The sequence below is a fragment of the Myotis yumanensis genome, unplaced genomic scaffold (assembly GCF_028538775.1).
Source record: "Myotis yumanensis isolate MYYU_CA2020_CCGP unplaced genomic scaffold, mMyoYum1.0.hap1 SCAF_17, whole genome shotgun sequence".
Taxonomy (NCBI): domain Eukaryota; kingdom Metazoa; phylum Chordata; class Mammalia; order Chiroptera; family Vespertilionidae; genus Myotis; species Myotis yumanensis.
The window spans coordinates 17,533,472-17,559,277 of record NW_027223768.1 but is presented as its reverse complement, the minus strand read 5'-3'; the positions used below and the strand labels follow the sequence as shown (position 1 = coordinate 17,559,277).

At 41.4% G+C, this 25,806-nt stretch overlaps 1 protein-coding gene across 2 annotated transcripts; it reads left to right on the top strand.

The window, feature by feature from the left end:
- The first annotated feature begins 870 nt into the window (after positions 1–870).
- On the top strand, positions 871–19,481 carry VAMP4 (vesicle associated membrane protein 4). 2 transcript variants are annotated; one of them, XM_070397497.1, is made up of 8 exons: positions 871–994; positions 3,615–3,740; positions 4,904–4,950; positions 8,358–8,408; positions 13,441–13,541; positions 14,541–14,620; positions 15,739–15,790; positions 18,906–19,481. In XM_070397497.1, the coding sequence occupies exons 2-8, from the start codon at positions 3,675–3,677 to the stop codon at positions 18,932–18,934; spliced, it is 426 nt and encodes a 141-aa protein (XP_070253598.1). In that variant the 5' UTR covers positions 871–994; positions 3,615–3,674; the 3' UTR covers positions 18,935–19,481. The 2 variants fall into 2 exon arrangements, with proteins under 2 accessions (XP_070253598.1, XP_070253599.1); XM_070397498.1 differs by lacking the exon at positions 871–994 and adding an exon at positions 1,571–1,807.
- Positions 19,482–25,806: the final 6,325 nt, after the last annotated feature.

Below are 25,806 nucleotides of genomic sequence, written 5' to 3'. Positions count from 1 at the left end.
CCCTTTCAATCCAAGTCAGTCTGAGCCTGAGTAGTAGTCGGTTGTGAATCTACACCCAGGCTTTCAGAAGCTTCAATTCATATCCCAAGCCAGTTAAATCAGAATTTCAGAATTGTGCTTGGGTATCAGTCGTTTTTAAAGCTTCTCGGGTGATTCAACTCTACAAAATTAACTTGAGAGTGCCCTCGCCAAGCTATCTTTCAATTAGTTACAGAGTGTTTGGTTTAAATATGCACCAAGTTAAAACAATAATCAACAAATAGAGGACCCATAGGTACTAAGTAAAAAAGACGTGTAGCAAACAAATGATGGGGTGGGGGGAAGAAGATGTAAACAATCCAGCTGGGGGGTGTGGGAGGAATGAATAAACGAAACAAATTTTGGATTCCTATGCCCAGCTACTGCAGGTTTAGGATGCTACTAACTTGGAGGGTGGAGGTCTGGGAGGAGGGAATGAGTGGAATGGCTTTGCAAGGGTGATTTCCCTCCTGCAGCCCGAGGGCTCCCATGTCTGCCTAGTGCCTGAACCTGGTTATTTTAGGTCAGAACTCTAAAGGATGCAGGTGAAGGTCCACCCGCCTTTTCTCCTCGGCTTCCTTCCAAAGGTCTCATCAGCCCCACCCCGACTGCTCCGCCTCCCCCCAACACCAGGCCGGGTCGGAATGGAACCTCGGGAACCAGTTATTCCTCCCTTAAAGCGCCTTGTAACCCTAGAGATCCGGATCGGACTCAGCGCCTGCCGGATCCTCCCTCCCTGGGCAGAGAGAGGAAGGGCGGAATCGACTCCTTCGGCGATCGCCGCGGCCTGGCCCCGCCCCCGCCCGGCCCCCCGCCTGGCGCCAGGCCGCGGAGCGCCAATGAGCTCGATAAGCGGGGGCGCAGCTGCGGCGGAGCGGCGGACGCCGACTGGGCGTCCACTGCCTCCGCTCCCAGCCTTCTTCCTCGGCTCCCCGCTCCTTCCCGCAGCCGCCCGAGACCTCCCGGGGAGACTCAGGTACGGGCGCCCGCCTGGTCTCGGAGATGTGGGGGGCGGGGGACGAGGTGGGAGGAGGGAGGCGGAAGGAAACCGAGACGACACCCCAGTCCCGCAACGTCCGCGCCGGGCCTGGGGGCCCGGGAGGGGGCCCCGAGCGGGAGCAGGCGGGGGGTGGACCGGGGTGCGGTGAGGAAGGGCGATGGGGCGGTGTGCCCCCGGGGGGAGGAGCCGGGAGGGAGTGGGTGTCGCGGGGCCGGAGGGACCGGAGTTTGGAGCAGACCTGGTGCGACAGATGGGTCGGGGGAGGAGCCTGTGGCTGGAGGGCCGGGCTCCGTGGGGATTTAAAGGGCTCGGGGCGTGAGCCTGGCAGGTGCGGGCGGGCGGTCCCGGCGCTGACAGCTTCCGTGAATAGCGGCGTCTCCGGGCTGCGTGCAGTTCCCGTCGCCGGTTTCCCGGGAACTGCAGCCGCCTCGCCTGCGGGCGAGAGACGGGGAAGGGGAGTCAGACCCGGAGTGGAGGCGGGGACGGGGGCGCCCTCGGCCCGCCAGCGAGCCTGGTGCGAGATGACAAGGTTGCTTGTTGGTTTCTGCCAACGTTTATCAAACAACAGGCTAGAAGCGTGTTATGTGTAAAGCCCCCGAAAAAGAGAACGCACTGCCTCTTCCAAAAATACACACGTGACACTGTAAACGTGGGAGGACGGCAGAGGAAGCAGACGGTGGTGGCATTTTTTAGGTGAATTGTGCATGGCTATTCTGCCCTCCATGCTGAATTACATGACGAAGACTCTTGTTTACATATATATCTAGACACAAGCACCTGGATGCATACGTGAGTTTTTGTTTTGTTTTTCAGAAACCTTCTTAGTAGAGTATAAGTCTAATTTCTAAGCACGGTTTTTTTTTTTCTGTGAGTTGTTTGGTACAGATATCATCCGTTGCCCTGTGGTTCATGATGCGTAGTTAGTTCATCCGCCTGCTGCTTTGCTGATGGCTTTTTTTGTTGGTCAGACGCTGGTGTCTTGCCTTTCTGAGGCTGATGCTTGGATTATGGGACCTGAAGATGGGTCTTGCTCACCATTAAGCTTGTAGCTTCACCGTGTGTTTCATAAAGATGTTATGTAAATCTGCCTGTTAGGTGCTGCGAGAGGTTGAGGTCGCCTCTTTGTGGGGTTTACCATGCAAACAAAATACAGGTGTAATGAGAAGCTCAGTCCTTCAATTGCTTCCTTTGTCATTTGTGGGCGTTTTGTTTTTATTTTTTTCATGCATTCTGTAACATTTCTGCATGAATGAATTACTCTGAAATCAAGGCCAGATGTAAGGGACAGAAATATTGTTGAATGAACTCTAGAGTTGTTTACTCAGGTGGCAAGAATTTTTGTGTGTGTTTTTTCTCTTAACACGTGGTTAGGTTTCAGGTTCTGGAGCATTTCTTATTAAAGAAAACTTTCTTACCAATTTGTTTGGACAGGAAGCCAGCTTCAGATCTTACTTCTATTTCATTTATGAAACTGGACTGTGGGCTTGTTTTTTTTTACATTATAACATTAACCAACTAACTGATGTCTAGCTATAGTTAATTTGAAGATCTTCAGATTCTTCTTGTGGAAGGGGAAAGAGGGCTGCTGGATGGTTATAGGGAAGTGGTCTTTCTAGGACACAACTGTGTAACCTGCTGGGCCACTAACTGAATAAATACCACAACTGATCATGCGCAGCCACGGATTAATTGAGGCCTTTGCTTCTGCTATTTCAATGAGCAGAGTGGCTAACACTATTCATCACTCATCTTTACTAAGCCTTAGCTTTCCTGTCGTTTTCTAGTGCCTCAGAGTAACAGGAAATGCACATAAATCCCTGAGCAGAGTGCCCAGCTCACAGTAAAACTCTGGGCACTCCTTAGCTAGTCTCATCTTTCATCCATCTTCTAGTCCGAGAATCTGAAAACTCATACCTGCATACAGCTTTTTCTGGAGAAAATTTTGAGTATGTTGCAGACTCAAGCATGTTTCTGGAACAATGCATATTAGCATATAAAAGGAAGTGAGACTTTCTGTGGGAAAAGAAGAATTTCTTACCAAACATCCCTTTTCTTGGAACACCCAGTGCTATGCTTCAGAACAGGATGTTAGAGTTTACAGAATGCTTTTGCATGTAGTGTCTGAGCAGACGCCTCCCAATTCCATGCAAAAGCCTAGAAAGTACTGTTTCACACACGAGGGAGCTGAATCTTTGTTCAAACAACTAACCTAAAGTGAGCACCGGAAGTGTCCGCTGACTGCTCGCTCCAAGTGAAAATCCTAAAGCAGTCGATGTCTCACTTTCAGGGAAGCACCTCCTATATGCATTTCCTTCATGTACCTTCTGCTTTTTCATTTTATAAACATTTTGTCACTCATTTCCTCCGCATGTTCTCCTAAGAAAATTACATCCATTTTTTTCATGATTTTTACTATTTCTCATGTGTTGAGGCTCAGCAGGGAGGTCCCTGGAAAGGAGCAAGTGAGAAGGGAGTAGTTGAAGCCAGAGAAGAGAAGGAGGCCCCTTCACAATAAGGCCCTGGCCTCTGCTGTAAGTACTTTCTTTACCTGGCACCCAGAAGTCTCAAATCCAGTGAAACCTATTTTTTCTTTAAGGTGGTGAGTACTTAACTCTGCTGGGAAGTAGAAGAGTACTTCTAGCGTTAAAAAAAAAATATGCCTCCCAAGTTCAAGCGCCACCTAAACGATGATGATGTCACTGGTTCTGTGAAAAGTGAAAGGGTAAGTTCAGAATCTTAAGCTTTTAAAAAAGAAAGACTAAAAATGTCTTCATTCCTTTTATAAGTACTTTGTTTTAGAAAACTAAAGTTTATGGCTATATTCTAATCCCTTTGTTCGTCATAGTAAACGTTATAAAGTAGTATACGTTACTTAAATTGGTGACTTCACTGAATTCTCCTGCCATTACTGATCTTGTAAACAGATGTTGGCTGGAAAATGTTGAACTCTAATCATGTATAATTTTTTTTTTTTTTAAGAAGTCAAACCATTCACGTTAATCCATTGGGGCTTTTTCTGCACTAGCCGGTCCCTCTGCTGGCCATGAATGCTCTTCACCCTGATCTTTGGTTGGCTCTTAGTTACCGTTTGGATCTCAGCTTAAATTTCACCCCTGGAGAGTGATTTTCCTGGACAGCCTAATCTCATTCAATCCCCCTGTCTCTGTCTGTCCCATCACTGTTTTAATTCTCTGCATAGCATTTATCACCATCAGATATTTTTCTATGAGAGCTCAAACCTTGTCTGTGTTACTCAAAGCTGGTGCTTGGTCCTTAGAACAGTGCCCAGCACATAGATGCTCAAACATCTCTGTTGAATGACAGCTGACGGCAGTGATGGCAAACCTTTTGAGCTCGGCGTGTCAGCATTTTGAAAAACCCTAACTTAACTCTGGTGCCGTGTCACATATAGAAATTTTTTGATATTTGCAATCATAGTAAAACAAAGACATATTTTTGATATTTATTTTATATATTTAAATGCCATTTAACAAAGAAAAATCAACCAAAAAAAATGAGTTCGCGTGTCACCTCTGACACACGTGTCATAGGTTCGCCATCACTGGACTAGAGGAAGGCAGGAGAAGGAGAAGGGACTTGCTCCTCCCAACTGCCCTCCGTTCCTTACTCCACACCGGCTCAGTGCCCTTTCTGCCTCGTGGTCAATCATAGGATTCCACTACTAGAAGCATTTTCTTTCAAAAGTCTGCCAATGTGGTTCTGTATCTTTCAGCTTCCATTGAAGCCCATGCAATTACTTTTCCCCCTGGAAGCTTGGAGTTCAGAAACTCCACCAGGACAGAACTCATTTTATTACTCCTGACAGTGTATAAGCCCTGAAATCTGAAAGCTCAAGTCACTTTCTCTCTCTCTCTTTTTTTACAGAGAAATCTTTTGGAAGATGATTCCGATGAAGAAGAGGACTTTTTTCTGTAAGTTTTTTAACAGCTTTATTGGGATGTAAGTGACATATAATGTATACACTATGAGTTTTGACATACGTACTGTACACATGTGAAATCATGACCAAAATCAAATAATAAACAGCGCCATCATGTTCAAAGTTTCCTTGGACCTCTTGGTAATCTCTCATTCTCCCAATCTCTAGGCAATCACCGATTGCTTTCTATTTCTATAGTTTGTATTTTCTAGAATTTTTTTTATTATAAGTGGAACCATACCTTATGCCTCTTTTTTTACTGACTTCATTCACTCTGCATAATTATTTTGAGATACATCCATGCTGTCACATATATCAGGTTTGTTTCTTTATATTTCTGAGAAGTATTCCATTATATGAATATTCTGCAGTTCATTCATTCACTTAAAATGGCTATTTGGAATAGTTGTACTTTTCAGCTATTATAAATAAGGCGACTATAAACATTTTCATACAGATTGTTTTGTGTGAACATCTGCTTTCATTCTCTTGGGTAAATACTTAGGAATAGAATGGCTGTTGTATATGTACAGCTGTTTTCCAAAGTGGTGTCCCATTTTATATTCCCGTCAGCATTGCATGAGAGTTCTAATTGCTCCAAATTCTCATCAGCACTCCATATGGTCAGTCTTTCATTTTAGCCATTCTTGTGGGTGTGTGGTGGTATCTCATTACATTTTAATTTGCATTTCTCTAATAAAAAATTAGGTTGAACATCTTTTATGTACATATTTTTCATCCTCAGACCTTTACCTTTAAATGTGTTTTTATTGATTTTTTAGAGAGGGAGAGAGAGAGGAAAAAACATTGATTGACTGCCTCCTGCATGCCCCCCTACTGGGGATCCAGCCCGAACCGGGGCATGTGTCCAGACTAGGAATCGAACCGGTGACCACTTGGTGCACAGGATGACAATCTGAGCCATACCAGCTGGGCATCCTCATATCTTTTTTTTAAAAGTACATGTTAAAATCTTTTGCTCAATTTTAAATTTGTCTTCCTAGTAAGAGCTTTTTATACAAGAGCTTTTCAAGAAAAAAGTTCCTTATCAGATATGTTGTACAAATATTTTCTCCCAATTTGCAATGAAATCTTTTCATTTTCACAACAGTATCTTTTGAAGATGAAAGTTTTGATTCTGATGAAATAAGTTTATTAATTTTTTTAAAACTACTTTTGCTTATTTAAGAAATCTTTGCCAATCTCACTAAGATTTTCTTCTATTTTTTCCTTAGGAGTTTTATAGTTTTGGCTTTTACATTCAGGTCTATAATATACTTTAAATTAATTGTTGCATATGGTTGAGTTAATTAAGTAAAGGATAATTTGTTATTCTTTTGGCATATGTCTGTCTAATTGTGCCACCACCATTTGATGAAAAGGTTATTCTTTCCCCATGGAATTACCTTAATAACTTGTCAGAACTAATTGACCTGATCGATCCTTTGGAGTTATATTTAGAAAAGGCTCTCATACGGGCCTGTGTTTATATGTGCAGAGTCGGGAAAGAGGACAGACTGTTGTAGTTTCCTCTGGAGATTAATGTAGAGATAATCTTGAGAGGAACCATCGGTCGCCCTCTTTGTTAGAATGTTGTGAAGTTTTTTGTAGAGGTTTTTCCCGCCCCAAAATAAAATCATTTTATAAAAAGTAATTGACAACCATGAAGCATTGAACAGAAAGAGCCTACAGGATATAAAACAAATCCAATTACAGGAAATAGTATCATTTGTTGCATGAAGGGCAAATGAAGTGGGAAGATAATTTCCTACAGGTGACAAGATTTCCATAGAGTCACAAAGCTAACTGCTGGTAGTGCTGACTGTGGTAAGGAGCCTTAGTCTACAGCAATAGCTACCTGTCAAAAAAGAACTCAGTATTGGAAAGAAGGCCAGACGCTTTGGTTAAATAAGTGATTACCTGAATGAAGTTTAGACACCCTTGTGGGAAACATCAACTCTTAAGGCCACGATTTACTACTGAAGGTCCACTCCCAGGTCATGCTGTGCGTCTTCCAAAGGGCTGGGCAGCAAAACTAGCACACTTGTCCACAATTCAACTCCCGTACCCTGTGGTTTTGTCTGTGGGTTGGAAAGGAGACACACCAAATAAAGTCCTTGAAATAATTTTTAAGAATCAACACCCGCCGAAACCGGTTTGGCTCAGTGGATGGAGCGTCGGCCTGCGGATTGAAAGGTCCCAGGTTCGATTCCGGTCAAGGGCATGTACCTGGGTTGCGGGCACATCCCCAGTAGGAGATGTGCAGGAGGCAGCTGATCGATGTTTCTCTCTCTACGATGTTTCTGGCTCTCTATCTCTCTCCTTTCCTCTCTGTAAAAAATCAATAAAATATATTAAAAAAAAAAAAAAAAAAGAATCAACACCCATGTTTATAGCAGCAATATTCACAATAGCCAAAAGTTGGAAGCAACCAAAGTGTCCATCAGTGGATGGAGAGATAAACAAAATGTCATATACATATAGTGGACTTTTAGTCTTAGGAAGGAAGGACATTTTGGCACACGCTACAACATAGATGAACCTTGAAGATATTACGCTAAAGGAAAGAAGCTGGTCATGAAAGGATAAATTTTACATGGTTCCACTTATATTATGTGCCTAGAGAGGTCGAATTTATAGAGAACAAAGTAGAACAGAGGCTGCCAGGGGCTAGGAGGAGTGGGGACTTGGGGATTAGTGTTTAATTAGTACAGAATCTATTTTCTTTTTAGTTTTGTAGTTTACATCTTATTCTCAATCATCAGAAGAAGAATCATTACTTAAAATATCTAAAAGGTTTTTTTTATTTCCGGAATTTTAAAAGGGGTTAATTAAAATGATACGGCATTTTACTATAATAGAGAATGATTTGAGAAATGTTGATGTTTTCATAGAGTTCTGCAAAATTTCACTTTAGCCATGTTGTTAAGTTTAAGATGAGGAATCAAAAAACATACTTAAAAATTTGTATCGTTTTAAATGGATTGTTCTCTGTATCTATCCCTGATAATCAGCATTTCATTATGGCTGAAATTCAAGGTGATTGTACTTTTAGTTTTCTATAATTGATCATAAAGCTATTCATACTCACTGGCATTGTAGTTGTTATGGTATTTCAAAGTTTAATCATAGAGCATCCTGTGTGTAAGGGTTATATAAACCCAAATTTCCCCTAAAAGTTATAATATTCAGAAGAATTAGGTTAATTGTGGCCAGCATTAAGTACCAATGAAGGACAGACATGATTACATATCATTCAGTTTCAACAGTACCAGTAAACTGTGATTCCTTATGGTGAATGACCATGTTTAGGATTTAGTTTGATTTTGTGTGTTTTCTGTTTTGTCCTTGGTTTTTAATGCTCTCATTACTTATATACACTCGGTATTTTGTTTTCAGAAGGGGACCATCTGGACCAAGATTTGGACCTAGAAATGACAAAATTAAGCAGTAAGTTTCTGAGATACTCATTTGTTTAAGTGATTATCATTTTTCTGTTCGGACCAGACCCGGGGGAGGGGGGCGGGGGGGCAGAGGAGGGGCAAACTACACAACCTGTGAGCCATGTCTGGCTGCCACCTATATTTGTAAATAAAGTTTTATTGGAACATAGCCATGCCTATTTGCTTTCTTATTATCTATGGCTGCTTTCAAACTACAAGGGCAGATTTGAGTAGTTGTGACAGAGACCTTATGGCACACAAAATCTAAAATATCTATTATCTACCCTGCTCTTTATAGAGACAATTTGCTGAGCCCTGATATAGACAAAATATAACTGCTGGGTTTTTAAAACGCAGTAATTTTTATTTTCACAAAGCTATCTCTAACTTACAGCTAAGGAAATGCAGTTCCTGGTTCTTGGTTTTTCTTAACTTGATTACCTTATGTCAAATCTATCTATTTAGCACATTCTCAAGGTCTATTTTGTTGGGGTTTTTTTAATATATTTTTACTGATTGCAGAGAGAGGAAGGAAGAGGGAGAGAGAGATAGAAACATCCATGATGAGCGAGAATCGTGGATCGGCTGCCTCCTGCACGTCCCACACTGGGGATCGAGCCCACAACCCAGGCATGTGCCCTTGACCAGAATCGAACCCAGGACCCTTCAGTCAACAAGCCGATGCTCTATCCACTGAGCCAAACCAGCTAGGGCTCTACTTTGGTTTTAAGTCTATAAGTTGAGCCCCATTTTCAGAATGATAATAAAAGCAATATAATAGACTTTGTCTTTTGAAGTGCAATTGTCTTTTTGTATACAGTGGGACCTTGACTTACGAATTTAATTTGTTCCGTGACGGAGCTTGTAACTCAAATTACTTGTATGTCAAATCAAAAGTGAACGAGTGAGACACGTGATTCTGGGCTGATATTGTGGCGTTCACTGTGACGTTCGCTGCACCAACTAACGGTGGGGTATCTGAAGCTGGCTCGTAACCCCAATTTTAGCTCGCAACTCAAAGCAAAAAATCGGCTGAGAGACGGCTCGTATCTCGAAAAACTCGTTAGTCAGGACACTCATAAGTCAAGGTCCCACTGTACTTCCAGAATTTTTCTCATATCTATTACTTATCCTAATCCATATTTTGATCTAAGATTTATGGCTAATTTTCATATTGAAGCTTTTGCTCTATATATTGTTGGTGGCCCATGATGGGTCATGCTGTAGTGAATGTATCTAATGTTAGAAGAGTATGAGTCTCAACAAGAAAGGAGAAGGAATGGATGGAGCCGTGAAATAGCCCTAGAAACTGACCAAGCCGTACAGGCTAACTGCAGAAGAAAACTGAGTGGCTCGGGCTCCAGTACTAAGGAGGGATAGGCTGCCCTGATTTTTTTTTAATATATATTTTATTGATTTTTTACAGAGAGGAAGGGAGAGGGATAGTTAGAAACATCGATGAGAGAGAAACATCGATCAGCTGCCTCCTGCACACCCCCCACTGGGGATGTGGCCGAAACCAAGGTACACGCCCTTGACCGGAATCGAACCTGGGACCCTTCAGTCCTCAGGACGACGCTCTATCCACTGAGCCAAACCGGTTAGGGCAGACTGCCCTGATTTTGAGTATTGATGGCACATCATGGGAATAAGATATTGTGATGGGGTATCACGCTTTTTTTAAATAAGTCTTTATTGTTCAGATTATTACAGTTGTTCCTTTTTTCTCCCAATAGCTCCCCTCCACCCGGTTCCCATCCCACTCCATGCCCTTACCCCCTCCCCATTGTCCTCGTCCATAGGTGTTTGATTTTTGTCCAATCTCTTCCCGAACCCCCCACACCCCCTTCCCCCTGAGAATTGTCAGTCCCCTCCCTTTCTATGCCCCTAATTCTATTATATTCACCAGTTACTCTGTTCATCCGATTTTCTTATTCACTCGATTTTTAGATTTACTTGTTGATAGATATGTGTTTGTTGTCTCTTTGTTATTCATAATTTTTATCTTTACCTTTTTCTTCTTCCTCCTCTTCTTAAAGAATACCCTTCAGCATTTCATATAATACTGGTTTGGCAGTGATGAACTACTTTAGCTTGTTCTTATCTGTGAAGCTCTTTATCTGACCTTCAATTCTAAATGATAGCTTTGCTAGGTAGAGTAATCTTGGTTGTACGTTCTTGCTATTCATCACTTTGAATATTTCTTGCCACTCCCTTCTGGCCTGCAAAGTTTCTGTTGAGAAATCAGCTGACAGTCGTATGGGACTCCCTTGTAGGTAACTAACTGTCTTTCTCTTGCTGCTTTTAAGATTCTCTCTTTGTCTTTAGCCCTTGGCATTTTAATTATGATGTGTCTTGGTGTAATCCTCTTTGGATTCCTTTTGTTTGGGGTTCTCTGCACTTCCTAGACTTGTAAGTCTATTTCTTTCACCAGGTAGGGGAAGTTTCCTGTCATTATTTCTGTCATTATAGGTTTTCAATATCTTGCTCTCTCTCTTCTTCTGGCACCCCCATAATTTGGATGTTGGTACGCTTGAAGTTGTCCCAGAGGCTCCTTACACTATCTTCATATTTTTGGATTCTTTTTTCATTTTGCTTTTCCGGTTGGGTGTTTTTTGCTTCTTCATATTTCAAATCTTTGACTTGATTCTTGGGATTCTCTAGTTTGCTGTTGTATCTCTGTATATTATTCTTTATTTCAGTCAGTGTATGCTTAATTAATAATTGGTCCTTTTTCATATCCTTGAGGGTCTTACTAAATTTCTCAGAGGTTTCTAGAAGATTCTTGAGTAACCTTATAACCGTGGTTTTGAACTCTATATCCAGTAGTTTGCTTTCCTCCATTTCTTTCATTTGTGACATGTTTCTTTGTCTCCGCATTGTTTATGCTTCCCTGTGTTGATAGAGTGGCTTCGTATGCTAGGTGCCCTATAGGGCCCAGTGGCTCAGCCTCCCCAGTCACCTGAGATGGATGCTCTTGGTGCATCCCTTTGTGGGCTGTGTGCACAGTCTTGTTGTAGTTAAGCCTTAATTGCTGTTGGTATCATTGGGAGGAATTGACCTCCAGGTCAGTTGGCTGTGAGGACCAGTTGTGTCTACAGTGTGAGAACTTCTGTGCTGGAAACACCCTTATGGGGCAGGACTTGCTTCAGTGGGGCTTTGGTGCTCACTGAGTCTGCCACCTGAGTGTGTCTCCTATGGATCTGAAGAGTTGTAATCTGGTGTGGTCTCACTTTGACCACTGGGTACACTGGCTCTTGGATCTCCAAGGAGGTGCAAAGTCAGCCACTGCCTGAGGCCACCCAGCAGGAGCTATAGAGAGATCTGCAGATTCCTCATCTTTGTTTGGGGTTTGGAGGTGCCCAGATGAGGCACACCTGTGAAGCGATGCAGGCTGCTGATGAGCCTTAGGCTTTCTTTTGGAAGCTCTGGGGTTCTTTGACCCAGCTGTAGTTTGTTAGATTAGGTTGCAAAAGGCCAGGCCATTCATACGCAAACGCCTCTGCGCACAGCTTGGGTGGAGTTGTAAATTGGGTGGAGGGTGGTCTCAGGAAATCACAGGGTGGTGCAAATAGCAATGGTTGCCCATTGGCCCTGTCCCTTATAGGTCCCTGGGTCTCTGTGTCCCGTGGCCCCATGCAGGAACAATGAACGCTGCGACCACCTCTAAAAGAAAGCCGCCCTTGTGTTCTGGCCCGATGCCAGATAGTCCAGTTTCTCCCCGTATGAGTTTGGGTCCCCAGAGTCTCACCTGGTACTGGAGTTCAGAGCAGTCGGGAGTTTGTATCTCCCTCCCGATTGGAAAAGACCACAGTGTACCCAGCTGCCAGCCTCCGTACCTTTGCTCTTCCGCACCTCTGCACCTCCTCCCAGTCTAGATGCACTTTTCTCTTTCCTTCTTGTTGTAGAACTTCCACTCAGCCAGCCTTCCCGTGGTTCTGGATGATATCCACTTTTTTTGAGTTGTAGTTTTGTGTGGTTGTGCGAGACAGCAAGTTCGGGTGTTTACCTATGCCGCCATCTTGGTTCCTCCGGGGTATCACATTTTTTATGAGATACTTGGACTTTACTCAGGTAGCTGCTGGTGTGAAGAAATATGTCCACACTTATCCTAATCCTAGCTCATGGATTCTGAAATATAGAACCAAGGTCCCAAGAAATTGATTCAAGTACTAGACAGGGTGTTTTTATTTTCTGTTGCTGTGTAACAAATTGGCCTGCAATTAGCAGCCTAAAACAGGACACAACTGTCATCTCAGGTTTCCCATGGGTCAGGAGCTCAGTCACTGCATAGCCGACCCTCTGCACAGGGTCTCAAAGGCCTGAAATCGAGGTGTCACCATGACTTATTTCATAAATTAATATAAGGTCGTTTTTGCCTAATGATTGGAGCAACAGAGGAAAAGTAGACACTTAAAATAGTGAACACGTCTGTGTTGATGTACTCCAGAGTGAGAGTAGGCAGCTGAAAGCCAGTCATTAAATTTTTGAATATATATTAAACCTTCATTGAACAGCCTAAAATTTGGATAGAACAGGCCCTCATCACCTGATATAAAGGAGGAAATCATATTTTTATTCTGAAGATAAACAAACATGAAGGTTTTCCGAGTTGCTCCATTGTGGGTGCTTCAGACCTTCCCAGGTATTGCCAGTGTCTTAAACGCTGTTTAAGTGAAAACCAAGGAGCAGTGAAGAAAGAGTTTTACCCATTGAGTGTCAGTGTCCAGGAGCAGACCTTACATTTCCATTTGGGGAACGATGTTTTCATGAGCTCCTAACATACTTGGGCAGACTCCTTCGTTAGTCCTAGTGTGTGAACTATACAGCAGACTTAGGTTACAGCTGTGTCCGTGTGATGCCTCAGCTCCCTGCTGAAAAGAAGATGAAGCTATTTGACTAAATTCTGCAGTACCTTAACATTTCATAGTTGAATAATTCTGAAAATTTGCTATTTTCTTTCATGTCTAATGAAAGTTTCAAAAATTATAAAATCCTCAAGAGAAAAATAAATATTGTTAATCTTTTTTTTAAACTAGTGTTCAGAATCAGGTGGATGAAGTTATTGATGTCATGCAAGAAAATATTACAAAGGTAATTGAAAGAGGGGAGAGACTAGATGAACTACAGGACAAATCAGGTACAGATATTTTATATTTTTCTTGAAATTATTAACCTATGTTTTAATAGTGTACTTCTCCCATTTTTCTAGCTGAAGTTTAGGAACATGTGACTTAGTAAAATAGTATTTGGTTCTTAACTGGTGACTGTAACGTTTTCACTTTAGCTTCCTTTACTTTAAATCGTCTTGTATTATTTCTTCAAGTGATCAGTTGAGAATGGAAAATTTAAAAATTCATTGTTGAAGAGTTAGAGTGGCGTGTTTTTCTTTTTTCCTGTTACATTGATGTGCTTTGTATTTCTCATCTCCAGGAGAGGTCTAATCATGTCAACACTTATTTCAAATGTATCTGATAGTTTTATCTTTTCTTCCTCTGGTAACATGTTAGTCTCTGTGCCTATAATAGGTACTCAGATATTGTTTAACTAATGAGTGGCTGAATATATGACTAATCCTTCATAGAGTTGTTTAAAGAAAAAACTTATTTAATCACTTTTAAAATTCATATTTTTTTGCTTCTAAATCAGTCACTTTTTGGTCTTCTAAGAATGTAACTTTCACATGTCAATTTTTTCTGTAGATGTGCCAAGTACTTGAATTTTTTAAATTTACTTTTTAAAATTTATCTTTATTGTTGAATGTAATACAGATGTATCCTTTTCCCCCCATTGACCCTTTCTAGCCTACCCCCGCCCCCAAGTACCTAAAGAGTATTTTCTCACCAGAATTCATAAGTTTGTTTGAAAGGCTTAAGGCCCTGGAAAGACTTTTCTTAATGTTATAAATAAGGATTGAACAAACTGACCTGCAGCAGTTTTTTGCTTTTTGATTTTTTTTTTTTTTTACAATACAGAATGTCAGAGTTTTTGGGTGGAGGAAAGGGAGGGTGTTGTTTTCATGCTTAAAAGGGAATAAATTTGCAGAAGTAGAAATTAATATTTTCTTGTCTTTGTGTGACTAGATAAAAGAATCCTGTTATGTCGTTTAATCCTTCTCTCCATCCTCTATGTGATATAGAAAGCTTATCGGATAACGCAACTGCTTTTAGCAACAGATCCAAACAACTGCGACGGCAGATGTGGTGGCGTGGATGCAAAGTGAGTAAATCAGAAGCTCATGGAAAGATTGGTCAGCACCTGCGTGCTGTTCAGAGTCCAGAAGGAAAGGCCCCGGATTATAAGCTCAGTGAGGACAGATACTATGGCTGCCTCACTTTCCATTATGTCTTCTGAGCCTGGGCCAAACTCCATTAATACTTGCTGAGTGATTAATAGTTTGGGAACAGAAATAACTAAAGGAATCAAACAGTGCTTAAAAGGTTGTTTCCATGGAATTCTTCATAGTTACATTTTATTAATAAGAAATACTGGTTTCTCTTAGAATTTATTATTAGCATGTTTTGGAGCAGCCTATGGCAGTGGTTGGCAAACTGCGGCTCTCGAGCAACATGCGGCTCTTTGGCCCCTTGAGTGTGGCTCTTCCACAAAATACCGACTTCTGCGCATGGGCCACGAAGTTTCAAGAAGTTTCAATCGCACTGTACTGGGCGTGTGGTGTTTTGTGAGAGAAATGATGTGAGCTTAAAATTTTAGTCAGTTCACTAAGGACTAACCTTAAGATGTCTCCACAATTGTCAAACTGACACAGAGAATGCTCTCAGCCACACTATTTATCACATAAGGTTATTCATGGAGAATCTAAATTCCCTTCCTCAAACAGAGATAAAAGTGCCAAGAAGAAAGTAAGGGGAGCCAAAACAGAATTCTCATATCCTTTGAGCAAGGCTACAGACGTGCTGCCTTGTACTGTGTGTACGAAATCATTTGTGTTGGATGCCGGTGCTGTTTGTCCTATCCTGGTTCAGCTTTTTAACAGAGTTGGTAAAATGCCGTACTTTTCCTGGTCTCATATTAGAAGTGAGAGCAAGAAATCATAGACAAGAAGTCCAGGTCCATGGAGACTTTGATTACTGTCCACTGGGCAGTGAGGCTTGAACAGAAAATTCTGGGCAAGCAAAACCCTTAAATTGGGGGAACCCTGATTATTCACAAAAAGATGCAAATAGCAAGTTCATATGAAAAATTCTATTTTGAAAGCCTTTTAAGGGATTAGCCTGTTCACTGATGAGTTAGTATAATATGGTAAATAACAACAGATAGTCGAAAAAAGTCAGGATTAATATTAATATCTTTCTTATGCTTTTTGTGTGTTGTAGATAAAAGCCATCATGGCGTTGGTTGTTGTCATCCTTTTGTTGGTGATCATCAGTAAGTATTTCCTGGATTGTTAATTTTGGGGAGTATCATTTGTTCTGGGGTTCATTTTAATTCCCTTTTTAATTTGTTTTCAGTTGATGTGGTCTGACTGTCAGGATTGAGTAATGATTTCAGTCGAGAGCTCTTATGTGATCTCTGAAAATGCTCCTAAATGGTATGCAAACACAGGGCTAAGTGCTTTGTTTGAGGCCAAATATGGCTACTGTTACGCCAGGGCCACAGCACTCATCTTCTGCTTATTACCAACCAGAAGGAATGGCAGCTTGCATTTCTTAGTATTGTTTGAAGGACAGATCTAGATAAGCTCTTCAGATGAATGTTTTTTCTGTTTCTGTTTTGGATTTGAGCTTGATTTCAGTCATTAATATCCTTAATATTCTTTTAAAGATCATTTTTGATATCTCATTTTCTCCAAGGCCTCTTTCCCTGTGTTTGCAGGGACTTTATGAAGATTTGGAAAGTGTCTCAAAATAATCATTTGAAAAATTCCATGGTAATATTCTCTTTTTAAAGAGAAAAGAGTTTTGTTGCAAAGAAATTGAGTCGATCCTCACCCATATGGGTGGATTCTGGGTTTGTGCATTCACCTGTTACCCACCTCAGTACTTGAGCTGCGTTTACAGTCATTGCATTCAGAGCAGTGAAAACTTTGAGTCCCTGAGGCGCACATTCCCAGCTGATGTCTGACATGTGTGTGCATGTGCGTCTTCTAGTGTTGCTCTCACAGTGTAAACAAGGTCCTCTGGTGAGCGCCATGTTTCTCGCAGTTGTGCACTTCGTTGGTGGTCTCACTGTTTAGCATGGCCCCGAGTGCAGTGAAGTGTCCGTATTGCTGAGTGCAGGCAGGCTGGGATGTGCTGGAAGGAGAAAATGGACCGTTTGATAGGCTTCACTTAGGTCTCGGTTACCATGCTATCAGCCATGAATTCAATAGCATATATTACATAGGGTGTCTATGTATTGATCAGTTGACAAAATGTTGTGCCCAGGGGCTTACAGGAATTTAACCCTGTATTTCCTGTAGGAGCGATGGGTCAGTGTTCACTAATTCAGTGTTGGTGGAGACTTTATAGAACGTAACTACTGCAGATACCAAGATGCAACCATACACTGGTGGTGATAAACAGGAAACTGCCACAGCCAAACAAAGAAAGGGTTTGTTGAGCCACGTGCTAGCCAGGAAAGGACTGGGCCCTGGGCATGAAGTCTGAACAGGCAGCAGGGCTGGAGCAGAAGTCAGGTCCCCTGTCCTGGAGGGACAGGCTCTTTGTTGTGCTTCACGGAGGCAGCAGCATCACTAGCAGTGTTACTAGTGTTAATAACAAAGACTGAAATGACATGGTCAGAGATCTGATTACAGCACAACTGACAAAGAAATGTGCTTTTCTCTGCAACTCACATTTAAGATAACTAGAATTGCAAATGATAATATCAGGACGTTGTAGATTCTTGGAAATTTTATATATAATTTCAAAAAACATTCATTTTAATAATATATGCATACAAATACCACAGGTATTTTTTTTGACAGTGCTTTCTGCTTCCCGTGTAATTTTAATATAGCAAATAGGCCTGATTAGTTTAATTTCCCCTTTTGTAAAGAGAAATTTCCTTTGAAATGTTTCAGAGTCCCTTTTAGATAAAAACATGCACGATTCAGCCCCATATTTGTTATACTTATAGCACTGGTCCAGGTTCCTACAGAGGGTTTGGGGAAGGTTCTGGGGTTTTGACTTCCCATAATTTAAAAATTTTGTTCTTGATCAACCAAGGCCAAGGAATTGTTTTGGGTCTGAAATGTGAGTGCCGCTCCTAGGTTGGTGGCTCCTCTCTTATATGACTCAGAGGAGCCTGGGCACTACACAGTATTCAGGGGGGCTGGAGTACTTGGGTGACCAAGCCCTTGTGTGTACCAGATAAGTCAGAAATGTTCCTTCTAACCCTAAAACAGGGAGTATGTTTTTCTGTTGGGGACCCTGTGAGACAGCTGCATATCTCAGACAATAAGTAGACATTTCTGCAAAGGTTTCTCATCACCTGGAAACACCCCTGAGAGACCAGAAGTAGCGATGGTCTCTCTTTTTTGGAGTGAAAATCACCATTTTATAATTTCAGAGAAATAATCTAATGGCTTTGGTCCGCCATGAGAACCCAAGCTGTAATTTCATCAAATGGCCACAAGATGTCACTATAAGCTCAGTTCCCCCCACCCCCAAATGAAAGTAAAAAACAAAGACATATTGGTGAATAACATCATAATAAAAAAACTGACTTGAGGGTGTCCCTTATAACTCACCAGTCAGATGAGGGAACCCCTTCCACGAGGTACATCTCTAAGACGGCCTCTTAGGGATTTTTGTTGAGGCCCAGTAAAGCTATGCACATCAGCCTCAAGGTGTGAGCACCACACTGGTCTCGGGGGAGTCACATCCTTTTCTGCTCCTTGGAAAGATCGAATTCCACTCTTGACAAGATATGTTAAAAAAAACTTCCACGGCTAAAAGGGTTTGTTAAAGCAAGTGCTAGCCAGGAAAAGACCAGATCCTGGATATGAAGTCTGAACCACCCGCAGCTACCCACCAACTAACCATCTCCTCTGTCCCTGCCGTCCTGCTGGGACATAATTTAGGGCGTCTTGGAACTTCCTGCTTGTCCTCGGAAAACTAGAAAATGTGGAATAGCATGAAAAAGATACAATTCAACTGTGATTTTCCACATAGTGGTAGCTACTGTTAACATAACTATCATATATATTTCAAGCCTTTTCATACTAACATATAAACATTTTTAAAAAACTAAGATTACATACAGACTTTCTTATTAATATGTTATATTTTCTCATGTTATTTATTTTTAAAATATTTTAGCAGCTGTATGCTATGGTTCATCCATAATCTGTTTAGTCAAAATGCCAATGTTAGACATTCAGGTGATTTTGTGATTATTTTAGCTTCTCCGTTCTCATTTGTTATCTGTCCTTTCAGCCCAAAATTCAGTCCTCATTACCTGTTCCCAAGTGCACACAGCTGCATTTAAGAGTATTCTGTCTAACATGGCATGTGGATATGATTTTGACGTGTTCCTTTTTCGTGTTTTTCTCTTGCAGTACTTACAGTTGTGAAATACCGCACTTGATTTGATGAGAGAGATCTTCATTAAACAAAATCTGGGACAATAATAATAATAATAAAAGATTGCTGCATAATTTAACTGAAACCCATGTATATAACTTTCAAAACTTCTTTTCCAAGAAACTGAGAGGCAAGTATCACTTCAAACTGGAGCATTGAGAATGTCCATTATCTTTTTCCCCTTCTAGCAAAATGAAAATGTGCTTTTAATAATTATGTTCAAGGCCAAGACAGCCAGCCTGTTTTGCCACATTCCAAGGATCTGATTTGAAACTAGATATTTGCTCATTCACTATGTGTGTCTGTAGTTCAACACTGATACGAGACTTCCGACTGCTTCTTCAGTGGCTTAAGGACTTGGACTCTTGCATTAAGGTGGGGGGTCAGGAAGCCTATGTAGCTGTTCCATCAACATTCGGAAGATTCTTCTCACATTACAGTTGCTTTGCAAGCAATTTCCACGTTTATGGGTGTAACAAAGCTAAGTGTTGTAAATGCTGCTGCCTTCAGCTGTAACTAAAAACATTCCAGTAAATCTATTTTTGACTGTATACGGGAATGTGTAGTAATTTCTTGGTATTTGAATTATGGAAATGGGAATTTTAAACGGTGTGAAAATAATGGTAATATGGTGCCATAAAACTGGAGATAATAAAAGTATTGGAGAACATAACTGTAGTTTTTGAAAGTGTCCACCAGCTACCACAACAGGTCATGGTCTAGTCTCCCTCGTTAGCCTCCAGTAAGGAGGGACCAGTCCTAACAAAGTAGGTGAAATCAACAGGGAACGCACTCCCTCATTTTATTATCACTACTAACTCTCCTCTTTAAGCCCCTCTAACCCTTGTACCAGAAGTGCTAATGGAAGCAAAGTCTTCTGCCTAGAATTTGCTATCTTTGCAGCACCTGATCATCCCCTGGGAGGTGCATGTTGAACGAGCAACTATCAAACTAGCCAACAGTAATGAGCATAAAGTCAGGAGCCTGGGTGATCAAATGCTAGGGTCACCATCACTCTCAGTCTGTTTTCAGAACAGTGAAACACGTTAGGTTTATTAAAACGTGCCAACCTCCTTGTGTTGTTTAAACAGGTCAGAGTAAAAATACTAAATCCTCTGCTGTGTTGAGGAAGCTTCATAATGAAGTTGCAGGTTCTACACAAACTTGTGCCTGCACATCTTGACATGTAAATGTCACTCTCAATTTGAAATAGGGTTCATAGAAAAGTCCAGTATTTATAGGGGAGAGTGATCCTGTATAGGTTTTATTTGAGGGGGGGCATTTTAATTCATAATGTATGAAACATACAACCCTTTAAAAAATTCTACAGCCCTAGCTGGTTTTCCTCAGTGGGTAGAGCATCTGCCTGCCGACTGAAGGGTCCCGGGTTCGATTCTGGTCAAGGGCACATGCCAGGAGTTGCGGACGCAATCCCCAGTAGGTGGCGTGCAGGAGGCAGCCGATTGATGATTCGCTCTCATCATTGATGTTTCTATCTCTCCCTCTCACTTCCTCTCTGAAATCAATAAAAAAAATATTTTTTAAAATTTGCTCATTAAAAAAAATTTCTACAGGATTAGCACTAAGAAGCAAAAATGTTCTTTTTAAAATGGAAAGAATTTTGAAGGGATGAAGCAGATTAAGAGATACTCAGACACCTGCAAGTTATGAAAACCTAAATGTAATTGCTAAATTTTACAGTTTACTGAGAACATTTAAAAAGAGAGAAAGGTCATACATACTATGGAGTATTGTCGCTGGTCTCTTTGTAAATGCCAGTTAATGTAATAAATACGAAATCTTTTGACAAAATAGGACACCCAGGAAAATGAACATTCTTACAGTTTCAGTAGCAGATATAGTTCACCAGTGGAAATGTTTTGATTGAATGGACTGAATCAGTTCTAGCATATGTGTATGTCCTTTTGGGGGGTTGGAACTAGACTTATCAGTGGTTAATTTTCCATTAATTGGTGTAGAACTCTGGTTCCTCCATACCTATTAGTGAAGATGAAGGTTATTTCTCAAAAAGAATATTTCCGGTGTTTCTTTTCATAAAGTATGCTACTTTTAAAGAAATATAAAAAATAAAACTATTTTAACCATAAAAAAATAAAGGAACTGTTTATATGACGATATTGTACTGTTAATATAGTAGTTCTCTTTGCATTTAAATATATTCCTGCCAGGAACCCTGGTGGCAGACGTGTCCCTGTGGGAGTTTGCACTGGTGCTGGCCTGGCTTATTTTATCATTTCATCTTTCTAGGTCTTGATTAATCGTTGAGCCCTTAAAATGGCTGGCATTTTAAGACTTGATTGTGTCAACCTTGGAGACAAGAACCTCCTTAAATATGTTTGTTACTGACTTCAGAGAGGAAGGGAGAGGGAGAGAGAGATGGAAAAACATCATTGATTGGCTGCCTCCTGCACGCCCCCTACTGGGGGTCAAGCCCACAATTGGAGTATGTGCCCTGACCAAGAATCAAACTGTGACTTCCTGGTTGGGCAGAGCTCAACCATTGAGCCACGCCTTCTCAATGAAGTCTCCCCTGAGTACACCATCCAATTACCTTACCACTGGGTCTCATCCAAGGATGTCTAAAAAGATGCACATGGGGCCCAGTAGCACACTCACAAGGGAACGAATGTCCTTATGAGCTCTCTGTCCACTCTCCACACACTTCTCTCTTGGTAATCTGACCTCCTCTTCCCATTTGAAATGGCATTTAGGTGCTGACAAATCCAGGTTTGACTCCCACTTGACTTGTGACCTTGGACTTACGTCCAATATTCTCTTTGACATGATTCATTTCATATCTAGCACGTCCAAAACAAAATTCTAGTCTGCTTCCCCAGACCTAGTCCACAAGCATCCTGTGCCATCTCGGTTGATGGAAACTGAATCCTTCCAATTGCTCAGGCCAGGAACCGACTCCTTAACTTCTCTCACAACCTATATCTAGTTCATCAGGAAATCCTTCTGGTTCTACTTTCAAAAATCTCTAGAGCAGTGGTTCTCAACCTTCTGGCCCTTTAAATACAGTTCCTCATGTTGTGACCCAACCATAAAATTATTTTCATTGCTACTTCATATGTTGCTACTGTTATGAATCGTGGTGTAAATATCATATGCAGGATGGTCTTAGGCGACCCCTGTGAAAGGGTCATTCAACAGCCAGAGGGGTCGCGACCCACAGGTTGAGAACCGCTGATCTAGAGTCTCTGACCAGTTCTCTACCTCCTGGTCTGGGACTACCTGGTCCTTAGCTACCATCATCTCTCACCTGGAATAGTTTCTAACTGGTCTCAGTGCATCTACCTTCATCCCTCCCTCTCCACATAGCCTCCACGGCAGAATTGAGGAAATGATTCTTTTCATGGTAATCAGATCATGCTTTTGCTCAAAACTCTCCAGTGACTTTCCATCTTTAGAGTAAAAGGCAAAACCCTTTTGTTGGCCTGCAAGTTCTCTCATGATGTATCCCCGAGTGACGCTCGTGACCGCTTTGCCTGTGTGCTGTCGCCTGACTAGGCTCCTCACAGTTCATCAAGCACACCAGGCATGCTCCTGCCTTCAGGGCCTTGCACCTGCTGGGTCCCCATCTGCTAAGCTCTTTCTTGGGGTAGCTGCACAATTCCCATGCATTCTTCCAGTCTGATCAAATTTCACCTTCTTAATGAAGTCTCCCCCGAATACACAATCCAATTACCTTACCACTCTGTTTTTCCAGAACATTTAACACTCCTAACAGTCCACAGTACCTAGCTTATTGTCTTTCTCTCATTCAGATGTAAATTTAATGAGATTTTTGTCTCTTTTGTTCTGATATATCCCAAACCAATCACAACTGTGAGTGTCATGTTGAGTGCTCAAGTAATTGTTGAATGAATTAATCAATTATCCTGCAGATGCAAAGAAAGACCATATTTTGAAAACGTAGTACTATAAGAATTCAGTAAATTTTTAGAGTACTTCAACATCCCAAATAAGATGCAAGACATGGTCTTTATAATTCAGAAAATCATAAAAAGAAAAATAACAAAAAAAAAAAAAATGAAAAGAGATATAAAGACCATTAGATTAGATACATGCCAAATAGTAAAACTGGATTGCTTTCTTACACCACATATAAGAATACTTCAACATCCCAAATAAGATGCAAGACATGGTCTTTATAATTCAGAAAATCATAAAAAGAAAAATTACAAAAAAAAAACAGTATGAAGACTCATAAAATTAGAACTAGAACATACGACCCAGAAAGTCCACTTCTTGGTATTTATCCAAAGAAATCTAAAACACTAATTCAAAAAGATATATACACCTCTATGTTCACTGCAGCATTATTTACAATAGCCAAGATATAGAAACAACCCAAGTGTCCACTGACGGGTGAATGGATAAAGAAGAGGTGGTAAAAAAAAAGAAGAGGTGGTACATATGTTACGGAATTTTACTCAGCCATTAAAAGGAATGAAATCTTGTCATTTGTAACAACATGGATGGACTTACGGGGTATCATGCTAAGTAAAACAATTCAGACAGAGAAAGGCAGTACCATGTGATTTCGCTTATATGTGGGATCTCAAACAGACAAACCAGAAACACACTCATAGATACAGAGAACAAATTGGTGGTCACCAGATAGGAGGGGATTGGGAGATGGGTGGAAACGGTGAAGGGATTAAGAAGTACACATTCCCAGTTACAAAAACAGTCATAGGGATGCAAAGTACAGCATAGGGAATATAGCCAGTGACATTGCAGTAACTGTGTATGGTGTCAATGGGTACTAGACCTATTGGGGTGATCACCTCATAAATTCTATCAATGTCTAGTCATTATGTTGTATACCTGAAAGTAATATAACATTGTATGTCAACTGTAATTGAAATTTTTTAAAAGAATGTATACAACCAATATTAAAATACAAACAATCCATTTATAAAATGAGCAGAGGACCTGAATAGACATCTTGCCTCAGAAGAAAAAAAAAAAAAACAGGAACATAACCTCAAAATCAATGTAAATGGTGAAGAGTATTAAGTATAGTTGATAGAATTATGCATGATTTTCCCTTTACATAGACAATTAAATACATGAGTAAGTCCAGTTCAAGCCCTATGAAAAAAAGGAATGTTCATCTTGTTTTAAAATTAGCATGCATACATCTTCTCTGCTCCCGTGCATGCCCACTGTCCCATTTACCTTACAAAACACAAGTTCAGAGGTAAAATTAATAAGAATTCCCAGATAGCAACAGAGCTGGTAACCAGATGCAGTGTCCTGAGAGCACCCGTGTGACTGTGCTTGTCAGATGTCCATTGGCTACTCTCTCTCAGAGAGGAGAACTCACATGTCCTCGGCATCCTTCTTCCAAGGTGGGGCCCGTGCTGAGCTCAGTAGCTCAGGTTTAGAAAGGTCGAGCATAGTGGGAGCATTATCTCATAGAGCACGTTGTTCTGCTACCACCAGTGTCAGGTTAACTGTTTTTAATGCCAGTGCCCTGGTGCTGATTTTACTCTCTGCTCATTATAATTCATATCCTTTTTCAAATACCAGACCTTCTCGGGCGCAGCAATCCCTGGCTGCATAGTTTCATTTCTCAACCTTATGTTTCCTTCTAAATTGATGAATAGTCTGTGGCTGGATTCAACTTTGTATTTTTAGACCAAACCTGACATCAAACAAGTGCTTCGTATTTGTTGCACTGATTAATCAATTATCATATTTCCCATCATAAAAAAAGTCCCAAGGTGGTACTTCTCCTTGTCATTCAGTCATGCATTCAATTATGTGTTCAATCACAAATATTTACTGAGCACCTCCTGCCCTAGGCCAGGCACTGTCCTCTCCTCCTTCTCACTTCTCCACTCAGCTTTCTCTTTGGATCAAGAATGAGGAGTGGTCACGATTATCATAAATGTCAAGGTGCAGGAAATCACTACAATATTTCCACCCCACTCCTTTAAAATCTCTCCCCATTTCTTACTGGCCTCCTGCCCCAAATGAGCGGCAAATTTGTCCTCTTAATATTCCTTGCAGGTGTGACCTGCAAATTCAATGAAATTATTTTTCTCTAGAACCCAGTCATTAGCTAAACATTCAAAGCACTAGCCTGGGCAAAGTAATATTTGAAATATTTTTAAATATTTGGGAGGATGGGGGCGGCAGGGACCCTCAGGCTGAAGGCCACAGCAGTTCTCCAAAGAGAAGGAAGTATGGCAATCATTCCAACGCAGCACCGTTGTCCTCACATTTACCCGCTAATACCCAAGGCCCTGGTGCCACCTCTGAGGGTCCCTCTTGCTCTCTGTGACTAGTGCAAAACCAAAGATAAATTACCGCCATCATGGCTTTGTGGACGGTTGTACCTCAACAAAGAGGCCTGATCCCAGGTGGAGTCCACACCACACCCTTGAATTCTGACTCCCTTTGGCAGGATAGGTGAGCAGGAGGAGGTCACTGGCAAGTAGAAGGCACTGAAGAGGAAGGACAGGCTCGAGACCCTGCCATCTCTCGGGACTGGCGTGCTCGCCTGCGCCTGCGTGGAGGTTTAAGCTCTCAAATTCATGGGGAGCCGCCGTGAGGTGGCTGAAGGAGCCCACAGCTCTCAGCTGGAAGATCTGTGCTCACCTAACAGCTTAACTCACTGCACCTGCTGACGTGTTCTGGGTCCCGCATCCTCTCTTGAAATGCAGGGGACATTTGCCTCAGAAAATCCTGGAGTCAAGTTCGTCAAAATGCATGCAATTAGCATTCATTGAGTGCCTTACATCCAACACGTGTTTTTTGAATCTGTGTCAAAATAGGCATGGGATGTCAAGAAATCTACATGTAATCTGAGGAAGGTTAGAGCTTTACTCAGGGACT